Genomic DNA, 14,879 nt, shown 5'->3' with positions numbered 1-14,879 from the left:
CTGACAAGAATTATATCCCCTCTAGCCACATTCCAAATCCCTACCACTACAGGAGGTGGAAACAGGTGAGAAAATGTGCCATTAACAGACTGTTTTAATTTTCTTCTTTAGAAGAAATGAAGAAAAAACAACTCAAGGAGCGTTTTTTTGGTTTCTTTTGGGGAGGGAAGTTCTGCTGTTACTTTTACTGAATTCAAGGTTATTATTCATTCAAGATCTTTATTTTGAACTTCATGTCCTCTGGCTGACTAGTAAATGTAAACACAATGGATGGGGGCTCAGGAGCGATAGTCTGAAGAAGAATCTGAGCCCCAAAGTACTTAGAATTTAAGATTACTTCTCTGAGATCCCACAGATGAGAAAGGAAGCACAGGATGGAACAGAATTACCAATATTATTTAGAAAAGGGATAGACTAAAAGTCTGTAGCAAACCAAAAAGATAAAAATTTTGAGAGGCAGGGGCTCTGACTACATCCTCATGGGTATATTGTTTGTATTCTCCAGACAGCTATATGCTTGTACCTTTTGAGATCAGGGATTGTATTGGTCTAATTGCCACAACAGAGTAAGCTATCTGAAACCACATCTCTGGAGCTTACTATTGTTTGAATCATTTCCTCCCCTGTGAGGGCTGAATCATAATCTCACTGAGAAACACAAGCTGATGTTGTAAAAAGGCCAGATAAGAAGCTAATCTATCTCAACTGGTAAAGTGACCAAAGGAGGGAACAAGGAAAACCCAACACACTGACCTCAGGGTATCATAAGACTATCACAGTCCTGTCACACAGAACTGAAAAACACATTTTCCCTTTTTAAAATGTAAAATACTCAGTCTGATAAGCAATCATTGAAAGCCCTACTTTAGCAGCTCCTCTTCCCCTCCTCCTCCCAATAAAAAGCTAAGTTTTATCCTTATTTTTCTCAGGTTGAACAAATTTTTTTCTTTTTCCTAACTGACCTTAGCAAATTCCAACGTGGCCTTCCATTGTCTAAATGTTAAAGGTCACAAAAATGTCCAACCAGCAGGGATCGCCCGAACCAGATTAAAATGTGATTAGGAAACATTTAATGAACAACAAAAAATACAAATATAGATAATATTAACTTGTGGTCTTCTAAGTCAATGTGCAGTGTGAAAATTCACTTCTGTTTGAGTATGGCACAGAAACAGAACTGGCATGGCCTTGTCATCAGAAGAGGTCTGGGTTCAAAGCTACCTTTGTGACCAAGTGACCATCTAAGTCTCAATCCCCTCATGTGTAAAATGAAGAGAAAAATATCTAAAGATTTTCCCTCACAAAGCTGGGGTGATGCTCAGACCAGACAAATTCACAAAACGCGCTACAAACTTTAAACTATGCCCCAAGATGTTAGCTATTCTTATTGGTGAGAAACAGAGCTTTACAACCTCAAAGTGTTGAGACACACAGACTTTACCAGATTAAAATGTAATTGGGAAATATTTAACAAAATAAATAAAAATACAATAAAACACAGATAATGTGAACATGTGGTTTTCTAAGTCAAGAGGTGGCCCTGCAGGGATACTTATGTACGGAGGTGTAGTGATTTCTACTTGAGTTTGATCACAGTTTAAGACCAGCTTTCAAAGGTCAGGTACACAATGGTAAGTTACCTGCAAGACAATACCAAGACTAAGTTACAGAAAGCTTCCTCATCTGCCTGATTTGAGGCTTCAAATCAGTAGGAGCTTCCGCCACATTAATGAAATCACAGGATAGATAAAACAGAAAGGATGCACACCAAAAATTAAAAAAAAAAAAGATATAAAATTACAAAGATGATACTACCCTCCCATCCCTTGGCAGAGGTAGGACAAGTTCATACCAAGTATAGTACCTTGTGCTCCTTTCCAAACCTTTTCAATATATTGATCAATTATGCTGATTTCCCCCTCTTTTTCTTTCTTTTTCTGTCTTTAAAAATACTGTTTATGATATGGAATAGCTCTCAGGGAAAGGGCAAATTATGATGATATAAAAAATGACATCAATAAAACTTCATTTAAAAAAATCACAGAACTGGATTCTCCCTCTCCCCCCACCCAATATACCATTCTCCATGACACAACTAGTGTGGCTACTGCTCCATTTTAGGGAAACATCAACCTGGTAAAATCCAAACATCATCTTGAGTAACAGGTGATAAAACCATAACAGGTTTTATCAACCCTACCCTTTTCTGCCTTTCAAAAGACACTGACCAATCAGGGCCTGAACAAGGAGAGCCGGCCCTGCTGGGCTGGTGCTTAATTTTTTCTTGGCAGTAATTCTGCAAGCGTCGAACCTTGATATGAATCAGACAGAGACAAGGTAAGCCACATATCTGAACCACATTGCCATGGCCTTTCCAGCCAACTCCAGGATATCCTGGTTTGTAGAAACAGTGTCACAAGGTCCAGCTCAGGTCAGGCCCCACAGAAGACAAACACAGTGAGCTAAGTTGCCAGTGAAGAAACCATTAGAGCTTCTACCACTGGGGAAATCAGGTCAAAGCTTCCTAAGGTGGCTTAACCCGATGTTAAGCCACAAAAATGAGTCAACACAAACTGGTACAATCAGGGAGGCAAAGAGAAAGATGTCGCAAAGTTTTTATTTCTTCAGAAAAGAATAATAATCTTTTAACTGTTAAGATTATAGATCTAAAACTGGAAGGGACCTCGGATGACCCATCTAACTGAGAGGGGGTATCCCCATTATACAGATGAGAAAATCAGGAGTCAGAAAACTTCAGTTTGACCAAGGTCATAATAAAGCTACAACTTAAAACAAAAGCATCTTTGCAACTTTGTAAAGGTCCAAATAACTACACTGCAATTGAAACTATCTCCAAAGCTCCAAAGCACCTTTTAAAAAACCTTTCATTTCAAAACAGGAAAATGTCTGAATTAAGCAACTAACGACTTCATATAGTCCTTCTCTTTGGACGGGTCTTATGTTTTCTAAAACACGAGTCAAGGGAATCTTTAAAAAAAATTCTATTTTGTTTTAAAAAGAGGTAGGTAGAGAGTGAAGGGGACCAGAGTCTGGAAGACCTGAATTCAATCCAACTCTCTGGGTATGCCATTTACCCTCTGTTTTCCTCAATTTCCTCATCTGCAAAATGAGGATAAAAACAACACCTACTTCCCAGGGTTACTGTAAGCATAAAATAAGTTAATAACCTAAAGAAGCTATGAAAATGAAATTGTTTTTAAAAATCTAGTTAACTTCTACAATAAGAAAAAGCCTACAATTTCATCACAAGGATAAAGAGTCAGAGATTCATCTCTGATTGCTATGTGAAAGAGATTAATTTATAAATATTTTTAAAAATAATTTTATTTGGGGCAGCTAGGTGGCACAGTGGATAGAGCACCAACCAGCTCTGTAGTCAGGAGGACCTGAGTTCAAATCTGAGACCTGAGTTCAAATCTGGTCTCAGACATTAACACTTCCTAGTTGTGTGACCCTGGGCAAGTGACTTAACTCCAACTGCCTCAGCAAATAATAATAATAATAATTATTATTTTATTTTTTACTTGTAAGTTAAAAACACATACATTCCCATATAAATAGCAGAACACAAAAAATAATTTTCTATGAAACTATGAATCTCCAATTCATGCCTCTTGCCTTAAATATTTTTTAAACAAAATTTTTATGTTATTTTCAACACTGTCCTCTAAAGTCCTGTCCAGCTGTAAATCTATTCTCCCTAATGTGAAACAGTCACTCAGTCCAAGGCGATCATAGGGAAATAAAAGACACCATCCTATTCTCCTCAACGAAAGTCACCTAAATGGGTGGAAACACACCGTGGCCCAAGTGGGAATGTAAAATGATGACAAGAGTTAAAAGATGGAGGCAGAGGTGGGAGACAACAACAGAAGAGGTACTGAAAGGCAGACCACAATTAACTCTCCAAGTGACAAAGTAAGTAAAAACTTCAGGGATTGTAACTTGGATAAATCCAGGAGAGGATATCATTTCATTAGGATGACTTTGGTGTCCTTACCATATGCTCAGAATGCCATTCCCCATTTTTACTTGAAGATATTAACCTAATGATGGGGAGCTTTACCATTAGTTGGACAGGGAAGATAGACTACTGAACAACTCTTAGAGGCAGAGTATCACAGGTCTCACACTTTCTTCCTCCCATTTCCCAAAACGAAGGCGAGGGGAGGGAGCAACATCCTACCTTCCACATCATACCAATGGGCTCCGTTAGTGATCCCATCTTTGAAAGTTTCATCTTCGTCTGATGGGCAGCGGGGATCCCCAGTTTTCATGATTGGGTGTTTTGAGGCATAGGATCTAGCCAAATATTTAAAGACTTCATCATCATCAGTTCTGCTATAGATTCCACTGGTCTTGTGCTGAGGAGAATCATCAAAAGGGTAGCTGGCCACCACAGAGCCGCCATGTAGGTTTCCCGAAAGCACAAAGCTTAAAAAGAAAGAAAAGAGCAACCATCATTCATGCACTGAGATGCAACAATGATAATAATAAAAAATATAACAGCATTTTAAAATTCCATAGCACTTTTGTACCTTGGCTTTCAAGATCACTATCTGACAGCTTAAACACTCTGTAAGTACACTTATCCAAAACATATGAAGCATTTATGAGCTGCCCAGAACCAGAGAAAAGTCAGAAAATGGAGGAAGCATACACAGTTTAAGAACTGTGACAGTAATTCCTCTTCAGGCTTGACAATGGAAAAGTACCCAAAAGGGCTGCTTCAGTGCTTTATGGAACCATGATAGCAGTCGATATGAATCTGCCCCACCCTGCCTGCACGTAGGCAGAACTCTGGGCCTTAGGAGAGGTATATGAGGAGCTCCTGTGACCAGGAAAAAAAGGCCAGATAGCCAATTTGGTGTCAAAAGATTGCAGAGCAAGAGCCAGAAGGGGCTGTAATCCATTTCAGATGTACATACTGAGGTACTAGGAGGAGAAGAGACTCTGAGTCTCTTAGGTTCCCTCACAAAGTAGGAAGCACTCTGGATTTGGAGGCTGGGGACCTCCCTTCTCCCTGAAAGACCTTTCCCAGTCACTTTCTGTTTCCTCCTCTGTAATATGAGGGGACTGGCCCTGATGACCTCTTCCAGTTCTAAATCTAAGATAATGATGCTATTAGAGTCCCATGACTCCAGAGGCAGTAAGCGTGCTCTTTGCTCTGTGACACATGCCTCTCTACTTTGCAAGGCTGGTCCATGGATGACAGACATGTATTCCATACTTTCGCTTATTCAGCCTGGTAGAAGTGACCAGAGCTTGTCCTTTGCTGGATTGAGAACCCAGGGACAAGCTATAATCCTGAGGAACTGTGAGAGACAATGCTGGCTTTGGAGAAGAAAGAAAAATAACCCTCTATCGGAGGTGGGAGACCTTTCACATCCTATCAGATGGAATCACTTTTTCAGCTAATCTGACTTAAGGGTTCTTTATTATTAGGGAAAGTTCTATAAAACTGAAGAATATATCCAGAAACAAGTGATATAAAAATAAAAAAGACTTCAATAAAACTTTTCCTCAAATATACATAAACAACATAAAAAATAAGTGAATGAATGAAACAAAATAGCCTCTCAGGGGCACTTCTAAGCATAAATCAAGTAGGGAGGCAGACTTATTGTTATTAAGCCTTATGCTTAATGAAAAAAGTAGCCACAATAAACTAAGGTAACAGAGAACACTTTAAATGGGGAGCCATATCAGTTGAGAGTAAGTAGTAGCCAAGAGAAATTTGGCATTTTAATGACATTGGGGACCATTATTAAAGCAGAATGTGCAAGGGGAAACACATTTTAAAACAGGATATGTTCTGGCTCAATCCACCACTATGCTGTAAACACACTTAGGCCGATGTCACATTTCCAAAAAGGAAGCCAGAGTCGAGAAGGCTTACAACAAAAATCAGAGACCCACTGGAGGCCCCACTTGCAAAGAAAGACAATGGTGGACATCAAAGGCTTTTCACTTTTACAGGGTCCTTCCCAGAGTTGCTCTCTTTTCAAGCCCTATTTTTCTGGTTGGCTCCCTAGATAAAAGAGGTTATTTCCGGAGGCATCCACAGAAAACAGTGGGAGATAAGTTGACTACCCAGAGCTTGGGTATTTCTGCTTTTCTGAGAAACTTAAGCAAAACCATCCCATTCACAAATACAGCAACACCAAAGAAGGTTTGAGGTTTGGCAAAAGCCAAAAACAAAAGCATGGTTTGAGCCTGATGGCTCACTTTCCACTCCATTTCTCACATCACAATTCTTTCTTTCAATGTTATAAACATACTAAATAACATTTCCTTCTCCTCTTGTTGAAAGACATTTTCTGAGCTCTGCATGCCTGCCTGCAATTATCAGTAATCATCTGGACCCTATGCACACCACACTCTCTTTCTCTCTCGGGACACAGAAGAAAATTTACTTTGAATTAATTAAGTCTATCATGATTCTATTCAAAGAATATCTGGCTGGGGGGAGGGAAAGAGAACATTATATAGGGTCATCGGCACACAGGTAGAAGGGACCTTAGAGAAAGAATATCCAGTCCAACCATCTTATTTTATTGATAAGAAAATTGAGCCCTCACTACATCATGCTGATTAGTCAAGCAATAAATTAGCCTAAGTTAAAAAAGTTTATGGCAGTCAATAGAACCCTGGACCTGAGTTCAAACACAGTCACATACACTAGATATATGCCGTGGCCAAGTCTGTGTCCCTCATTTTCCTCACCTCTAAAACGGGGATAATAGTACCTACCTCCCAAGGTTGCATCTAATGAGATATGTATAAAGTGTTTGACATAATTACTGAAACAGGATTTATTTAGTGGTTTTTCAGCCACATATGACTCTTCGTGACCCCATCTGGGGTTTTTCTTGGCAAAGATACTAGGGTGGTTTGTCATTCCCTTCTCCAGCTCTTTTACAAATAAGAAAACTGAGGCAAACAGGGCTAAATGAACTTGCCCAGGGTCACACAGCTGGTAAGCATCTGAAGATGAATTCCACCTCAAATCCTCCAGATTCCAGACCTGACACTCTCTCCATCATGACTGCACCGTCTAGCAGAACATAGGAGGTATACATAAATGTTATCTAGGTGGTAGTAGTGATAGTAATAGTAGTGACAGTAGTTAGTGCCAGTCAATAAGTATTCATTAAGGTATTGTCCCTAAATACTTAGTACCTAGGATAGTATTTGGTGTAAAATTTTAGATAGTAGATATTTAGATCCTGGCAAGGATGGTAGAAATATAAAGGTCTTAGGTAGAGTTATAAAAAGAAAAAGAAAACAAAAACAGCTCCTGATCTCATGGAGCTTCCATTCTATTGGGAGAGCTCAAATATGCACTAAATTGATCTAAAGTAAATTTGGCTTCCCCTAGGCACACCTGACTGCTAAATCCCACCACCAGCTTTTGAGTATTCCAGGACTGGACAGAAACAACCCAAGTCTTTAGAGATTTAGATCAATTAACTTTCTGGTTTGTACACCTAAAAATGCCTCTAGGATATCATAGCTGTGTTTCTCTCCACTCCAGGGCAGCAGATAAGAGAGACGGAAGCAACTCTGCCTTTAAGTGGCTTGGCCAACAGCTGAGAAAAATGATTTGGGGTCACAGGCACACGGATCTGGGCCTCAAGAGGCCATCTGATTCCACCTCCTCATTTCACAGAAGACAAAATGGAAACTGAGGCACGAGGAGTGAGAGGACTTCACCAATCTAGCACATATTGTTCTTCAGTGCTGCAGATAACAGAGAAGTGACAATAAATTATTGGTGATCATATATAATGTATGAGGTCCTCTAAGGAGTGTCTCCAACTATAAGAATTCATATCTTTTTTGAACTCAGCTTACTTTTTATGGCAATCCTTTGATTTTAATATTCCCTTCATTTCTGAATATATCTTTTCCCTCCCACCAAAACTATCCCTCATTACAAAGAATAAAAAAAGAGAGAAAAAGAAGAGCAGTTCTGCAAAGTAATAAATTAACTAAATCTGATGCTATCAAATCAACTAAATCTATGCATCTTCTGCACCGAAGAGAGAAAAGTATACTTCCTTTACTTCTACTCTCTTTTAAGGACAATTTCTGTGAAGATCGTGTATTTTTAAATCAGCAGGAGACAGGAATTCAGGTTAGGGGAAAACCGTCAGTCTTTATTCTCAGTGAAGAAGGATCGGAGGTGGAAGAGAATCGGCGATAGCAATGTGTGCAGCTGAGTCAAGAATCTAGCTCGACCAGCAGCCACACAACCAGCAGCTCAGAGTCTCGAACCCAGCCCAATCTCTCCCAGCTTCTCTTCCTGTCTCTCTCTGCCTCCACCCACCAAAATCGTCATTTCCTCTACAACACATCAGGACTTGCATGGAGAGTGGGCAGGGACCATTCTTTATCCAATCATGTATATTAATAGAGTATAGCCCAATTACGATTTAGCCTCACGTACTTGGGACCTCAGTGCATCAACTCAAACCTCAGCCCATTACAAATTTTGGCTATTATAATTATACAGACAAGCACTAATGAAATTATGGCACCTGAATATGAGGAGGGGGCAATTTTTAAAAAAAAAATTTTATTTGATTTTTAATTTGTATAATAGAAATTAGTATAACATTATTAATAAAAAAGATGATTGCACATGAAACCACAAATGATTGTGTACAATTTGTTATTCTTTTAAATATATCAGCATATGATAGTACTTGTCACAAATAATTCATTTTAATCAGTTTTTTGTTATATTCACTATGGTACAGTAGAAAGAGCGCTAAATCTGGAAATCAAGGAATGCAGGCTCATAACCTGTCACTTATGTATAACCAATGTATCTAAAAATGAACCAATTTACCTCATTGAGACTCAGTTTCCTCATTTGTCAAATGAAAGCAATAGACTAAATGGCCTATTGAGATATTTCCTGGGTCTAAACCTTTAATTCTATTATTCTCCACAGGATCAAAGGGAATAAATTCAGAAAATCTGATTTTTCAACATTATTTTGAAAGTTGGTTTGTTGGTTTAATGTATTTTTATTTCAAAGTATAAATCCAAATGTATACATAAAGAAGACAGAATAAAGCATAACCCCATTTAAACAAACATGGCTACTATTTCCCCAAAAGTAAGCTTAATTAGATGAAACTGTCATTTGTACCATAAAATGCACCAGCCAGGCAAACAATAAAATAGGCTGTGGATTTTATGGGATTTTCTCCCCTTGTGAATCCCACTTCCTTTCCATATGGAAGGTAAAATCTTTTTATTTCTGTTCGTCACTGAAACAACACAAATATCTAATGGAAAAAAGGGCTGGGCCTAGAAAGCTGCCGAGGCAGAATCAAGTGCCAATTCTGCAACTAGGTGACCTTTGGCATGCCCGGGGCCCTATGCTGTCTCCTCTGCTTGGCTGACCAACGTGCCACATAACTCCTCTCTGACTTCAGAGACATTCAAGTACCATCTGATCACAGGAGATAATTAGGCACCGGTCCTAAATCGGGGTTCTAGGTGCAAAATGAAGATTGCAGAGTGTCCTTCAAAATAAACTTGTTCTATGAGAAATGCTGTTATTTCACAATTGCTTATAGTAGGAGAGAGAGAGAGAGAGAGAGAGAGAGAGAGAAACAAATACTCTTTCCTCCCTTTACATACTATGCAAACTATTAGTTTTATCACTCCTAGCAATTAGATAAGACATATACTTTGTAAAGGCCGTAACAATGTTTCTCCTTAAAGAGGTCTAGAGTCCATACCAGGTAATCCTCTACAAAATGGGAGCTTTGCAAGGAAAGTCTCCCTAACAGGTAAACAACCCTCATAGAGGCAGGCAGGGATCTTCAAGGATGTTAGAGGGGACGGTACCTCGGAAAAGAGACTGAATTTGAAGTCAGGAGAGAAGGGGGGCTAAATGCTGTCCATTACTGCCTCATTTGTCTCTCACAACAGTGGAAAGTACGAACTTATCTCCCTTTCGCAGTGAAGAAAACTAGGACCAACAGAAGTTCGGTGACTTGCCCAGGTTCACACAGCTAAGCAAACATCTGAGGCTAGATTTGAACTCCAGCCTTCTTGACTTCATGCCCCAAACGTCATTCGTTCCATCAGTGAGCTTCACCTCTCTGGGAGTCAGTTTTATCGCCTGTAAAAAGGAGGCTCAGGTGGCCTCTAAAGTTCCTTCCAGATGAAAGTGACCCCGTCAATCAATCCATCAACAACGACTCATTAAAGCAAGCGTTGTGCTAAGGATCACTGTTTTCTCTCCGTTAAGGAAGAATCCACTTACGTCAGCGAGGACCGGGAGGCTCCCTGAATGGAGCCCTGTGTCTAAAGAACCCGGCTCAGCTGGGTCAGAAAAGGGTTCTCCTGTCCGCCTTCCAAGGGGCTCCCAGTCGGCTCTGAGCCGTTAGCAGAGCGCTCAGAGAGAGCCGCGAGAGACACGGCACACTGCAGAGGCCGGGCTAGAACCTGGCTTTTTGGTCTGGGCGCCCTCGGGACACCTTTCACCCACACCGCGGGCACGCAGGCAGAAGCAAAGCATAGGGCGCCCCGGGGGAAAGGGGCCCTCCCACATCCCTGAGTTGGGCGCCGCAACGGGACGCCCCAAAGGCACCTTTCCCGCACACCGCTACCAAGCATCGCTCGCCCCCCCACAACCTGGTACACCCCCCTCCGGAAGGCAGACAAGGGCGCCCCCCTGCACGCCCCAGCATTCCTGCCCCCCGCGCACCAGACACCCCCTGCCACAAGTTACGCCCAGCGCCTTCTCGGAGACGGCCTCTCCGCACCAGGGCACGCAAAGGCACCTTCCCCTGCCAGCCCCCACGCGCTTCACCCCTCTCCCCAGCAACAGCTCCCTCCCGCAACTTTTGTGAACACGCCCTTCCCGAAAGCAGCCTCTCTCTACCAAGTTCCCGGCCCAAAGGCGCCTTCCCTGCACACCCCAACACTCCTGCCCCCCCCCCCCATCCCACACGCCTGAGGCAGGCAGCCCCTCCCCGGGCAGCTCCGCGCACGTCCCCCTCAATCTCACCCCCCAGCCAATGGGCTCTCGGGCTCTGGGCTCGGCTGTGCGCGCGCGGACCGGGCTCTCCAGCGGGGAAGCTGCTGCTGCTGCCGCCGGGGCGCCCCCCCCTCCCCCCCGGGCCCCGGCCGGGCGCATCCTCACTTGTTGCTCTGGATCCACTGCATGACCGCGCGCACCTCGGGCACCTCGTCCAGCGCCGGGGGCTCGCCGGTGCCAAACTGGTCGGGGAAGCTGCGGTTGAGGTCGTGGCCGCGGCTGTTGTAGCGGCCGGCGCGGGCGTCGGGCGCGGGGTCGCAGCGGCCCTCCAGGGCGCGCTCGAAGCCGTCGGGGTTGAGGCTGGGCAGCAGGTGCACGTCGGTGGTGTTGAGCAGCCGCACGAGGCGCGGGTCCCCGCGCGCGTAGCCCGCCGCCAGCTCCCGCGCCAGGTACACGAGCACCTGCCGCGACACCGTCTCGTCGCCGTGCATGTTGCCCACCAGCTTCACCTGCGGCCGCCCGGGCACGCGCGGCCCCGGGTCCTGCCCGACGGTCGCCGGGTCCTGGCCCGCGCCCCCGAGGCCCGCCGTCAGGCGCAGCACCCACAGCGGCCGGCCCTCCAGCGAGCGGCCCAGGCTGTAGAGGCGGCCCAGGCCCGGCCGCGCGGCCGCCGCCAGCTCCGCACCCAGCTCCTCCTCGTGGTAGTAGCGCCCGAAGGGGCCGGCGCTCTCGGGCCCCGAGCCGGCCGCGGGCTCCTGCGCCGCGGGGGCCGCGGGGGCCCCGGGGGCCGTGGCCGTGGCCCCCGCCTTCTTGATGTGCGCCGGTCGCGCCGGGCACGGCAGCAGCAGCAGCAGCAGCAGCGGCAGCGGCCGCCGGGACGCCCCGGGCTGGCCGCCGAGGGGCCGCCGCCCGCGGCTCCACATCTTGGGTAGCAGCGGCAGCAACACGGCCGATCCCCGGCCTGCCTCCCTCCCTCCCTCAGCCCGGCCCGCCGGATCCCCTCCGCACCCAGCAGCCCGGCCCGCCCTCCCGGTCGCAGCCAATGTCGGAGTCGGCTGGGCCGGGCGTCACGCGGGGGGCGGAGCTCCCCTTAAAGCCGCCGGAGTCCTCCGGGAGCCGCGGACTCCCCGCCCTGCGGGGGACCCGCCGCATCGCGGGAGGGTCGGGACCCCGCTGCCACGTGCCCCCGGCGCCTGCCCGCCCTCCTGCCTCCCCCTCCTCCTTCTCCCTCCCCCTCCTCCTCGTCCTTCCTATTCCTCTCCCTCATTCCTCCCCTTCTCCTCCCTCTCCCTCCTCGTCCCTCCTATTTTCTCTCTCCCTCCTCCCTCCATCCTCCTCTTCTTCACTTTTCTTCCATCTTCCTCTTCCTCTTTCTCCTTCTCTCTCCTCTTGTTTTCCTCCACCCTTCCCCGTCTCCTCCACCCTCCCTCATTTCTTTTCTCCTCCTTTTCTTCCTCTTCCTTCTACTCCTTTTCCTCCATCCTTCTTTCTCCTCCTCCTAATTCTTTTTCCTCCATCCTCCACTACTCCTCTTCCATCTCCCCACCTTCTTGGTTTTTCTTCCATCCATCCATCCATCCATCCTCCTTTTCTTCCTTCCGGGAAACTTCTGTAAAATCTCACCTTTTCTGTGCTTCCTTAATTTAATCCCTTCTCCCCTCTGCCAGTTTCTATCCCTTTCTTTTAGAAAGACCAGAGAAATGTTAAAGTTGGAAGGGACCTTGGTCACCTTTTCTGCACAGAAATTCTCTCTAAAGCATCTCCCAACTTGCAGATATCAGTGTCTACTTAAATGCTCCCAATGATAGGGCACTCCTACTCAAGACTCCCCAAATTCTCAGAGTTGAAAGGGTCCTCAGGGGCAGCTAGTCCTGTCCATGGAAGAGAGAGAATTCCCCCATTTTCCCATAGCTTTTCCTTCCATTCTCTCTTTGTCTTCCACTCCCCCTCCATATCCTTGAAGTCTATTAAAAAATAAAAAAATGAATAACATTTATATAGCTCTTCAGCCTCTCCCCAGCTAATTCACTTTGTCAATATGTCCATCTGTCTGGTGGTCTCAGCCTCATCAGGAAGCTGTCATTTCACTCAATTCACCTGCCTGCTTCCCCCAGGAGCTCCCTATTTTTAACTGGCCTTGAAATGCTGTTTGCTTAAGCAGCAGGTGCCATATGCCTGGCGGCTCTGCGCTGCAGGGTGGAGCTGAGCATTCCCAGGCATTGGGGAAGCCATTGTCACAAGGTCCAAGAAAGGGTCTTTTTATCTTGGAATACCTCTCCCTGGAAGGGAGGCTAACAGGCTACAGGAGTGTGACCACTGGTCATTTACAATCACTTTCTTCCTCCAGATCCAGTTGTTTTCAAAAAGCTTTCCCTTTCCTTAATAGTCGTTAGACCCCTTAAAAGGCCTTGTGATGAGTTCTCACCTGAAAAGTTCCTCAGCCTGTGTAGAGAAGAAAGCATAAAGCTGGAAGGGACCGATTTAGTCCAGTCCCCTCAGTTTGCAGATGAGGACATGGAGAACCAGGAATTTCAAGCTGAGTTGCTCATGGTGAGTGACACTGACAGAATTTGAACCCACATCTTCCAACTCCACAGCTTCCTACAGCATCAAAAATATTGGAACTTACAGCAGGATACCTGGGCTGAAATCCTGGTTTTGATATTTCCAAGCAGGGAGGCTCTTAACTATGTTCACCGTCGATTTCCTCATCTGTAGAATGGAAGTTAATAATAGTAGCAATTTTGACATCCTAAGATAATAGATCGGGAACTAGAAGGGACCTAAAAGTCCATCTAATCAAATGAATATAAGTTTTTGGCCTTGTGTCCTCTGAACACTTGGCAGCCATATAATAAATTCTGCTGATTGAGCTATTTGTTGATTGCCTAACATCATACAAGTTATAAGCTTCAGAGAGTTTCCAAGTAGCAGGCCATTGGTTGGGACAGAAGTTCTCTCTTAAGACACTGAAATGTGAGATGTGATCATTTCTCTCAGCTGTGTCACAAATGAACCTTGTGTCAAATCCGGCCTCTGACACTTAACACTTTCTAGCTGTGTGACCCTGGGCAAGTCACTTAACCCCAATTGCCTCAGCAAAAAAAAAAAAGAATCTTATGGTCTTGAATGAATCTCCTGCTCAAAGCCTCAACTTCTTTATAAAGAGTAGGCATCCAGAAACTAGAAACTGAATGAATGCCCATTAATTGGAGAATGGCTGAATAAATTGTGGTATATGAATGTTATGGAATATTACTGTTCTGTAAGAAACGACCAGCAGGATGATCTCAGAAAGACCTGGAGAGACTTGCACGAACTGATGCTGAGTGAAATGAGCAGGACCAGGAGATCATTATATACTTCAACAACAATACTATATGATGATCAATTCTGATGGACGTGGCCCTCTTCAACAATGACATGAACCAAATCAGTTCCAATAGAGCAGTAATGAATTGAACCAGCTACACCCAGGGAAAGGACTCTGGGAAATGAGTATGAATCACTTCATGGAATTCCCAATCCCTCTATTTTTGTCCACCTGCATTTTTTATTTCCTTCACAGGCTAATTGTACACTATTTCAAAGTCCGATTCTTTTTGTACACAGCAAAATAACTATATGGACATGTATACATATATTGTATTTAACTTATACTTTAACATATTTAACATGTATTGGTCAACCTGCCATCTGGGGGAGGGGGGAAGGGGAAGGAGGGGAAAAATTAGAACAAAAGGTTTTGCAATTGTCAATGCTGAAAAATTACCCATGCATATATCTTGTAAATAAAAAGCTATAATAAAAAAATAAAGAGTAGGTATCGGACTCCCTAATCTCTCAGGTC

The 14,879-nt window shown here is 44.5% G+C and overlaps 1 protein-coding gene across 1 annotated transcript in view; it reads right to left on the bottom strand.

Moving 5' to 3' along the window:
- CPD (carboxypeptidase D) overlaps nt 1–11,952 on the bottom strand; it is a 58,746-nt gene extending 46,794 nt beyond the window's left edge. Inside the window, exons 1-2 of the mRNA XM_031967747.1 lie at nt 11,195–11,952; nt 4,208–4,455 (exon numbers count right to left, since the gene is read on the bottom strand). Coding sequence (XP_031823607.1) covers nt 4,208–4,455; nt 11,195–11,952 — 1,006 coding nt within the window. The remainder of the gene's footprint in view (nt 1–4,207; nt 4,456–11,194) is intronic.
- Between the last annotated feature and the right edge of the window lie 2,927 nt (nt 11,953–14,879).

Source organism: Sarcophilus harrisii, chromosome 4, assembly GCF_902635505.1.
Source record: "Sarcophilus harrisii chromosome 4, mSarHar1.11, whole genome shotgun sequence".
NCBI classification, from domain to species: Eukaryota; Metazoa; Chordata; class Mammalia; order Dasyuromorphia; family Dasyuridae; genus Sarcophilus; species Sarcophilus harrisii.
Note: the sequence above shows the minus strand (reverse complement) of the source record. Positions and strands in the feature narration are given on the sequence as shown.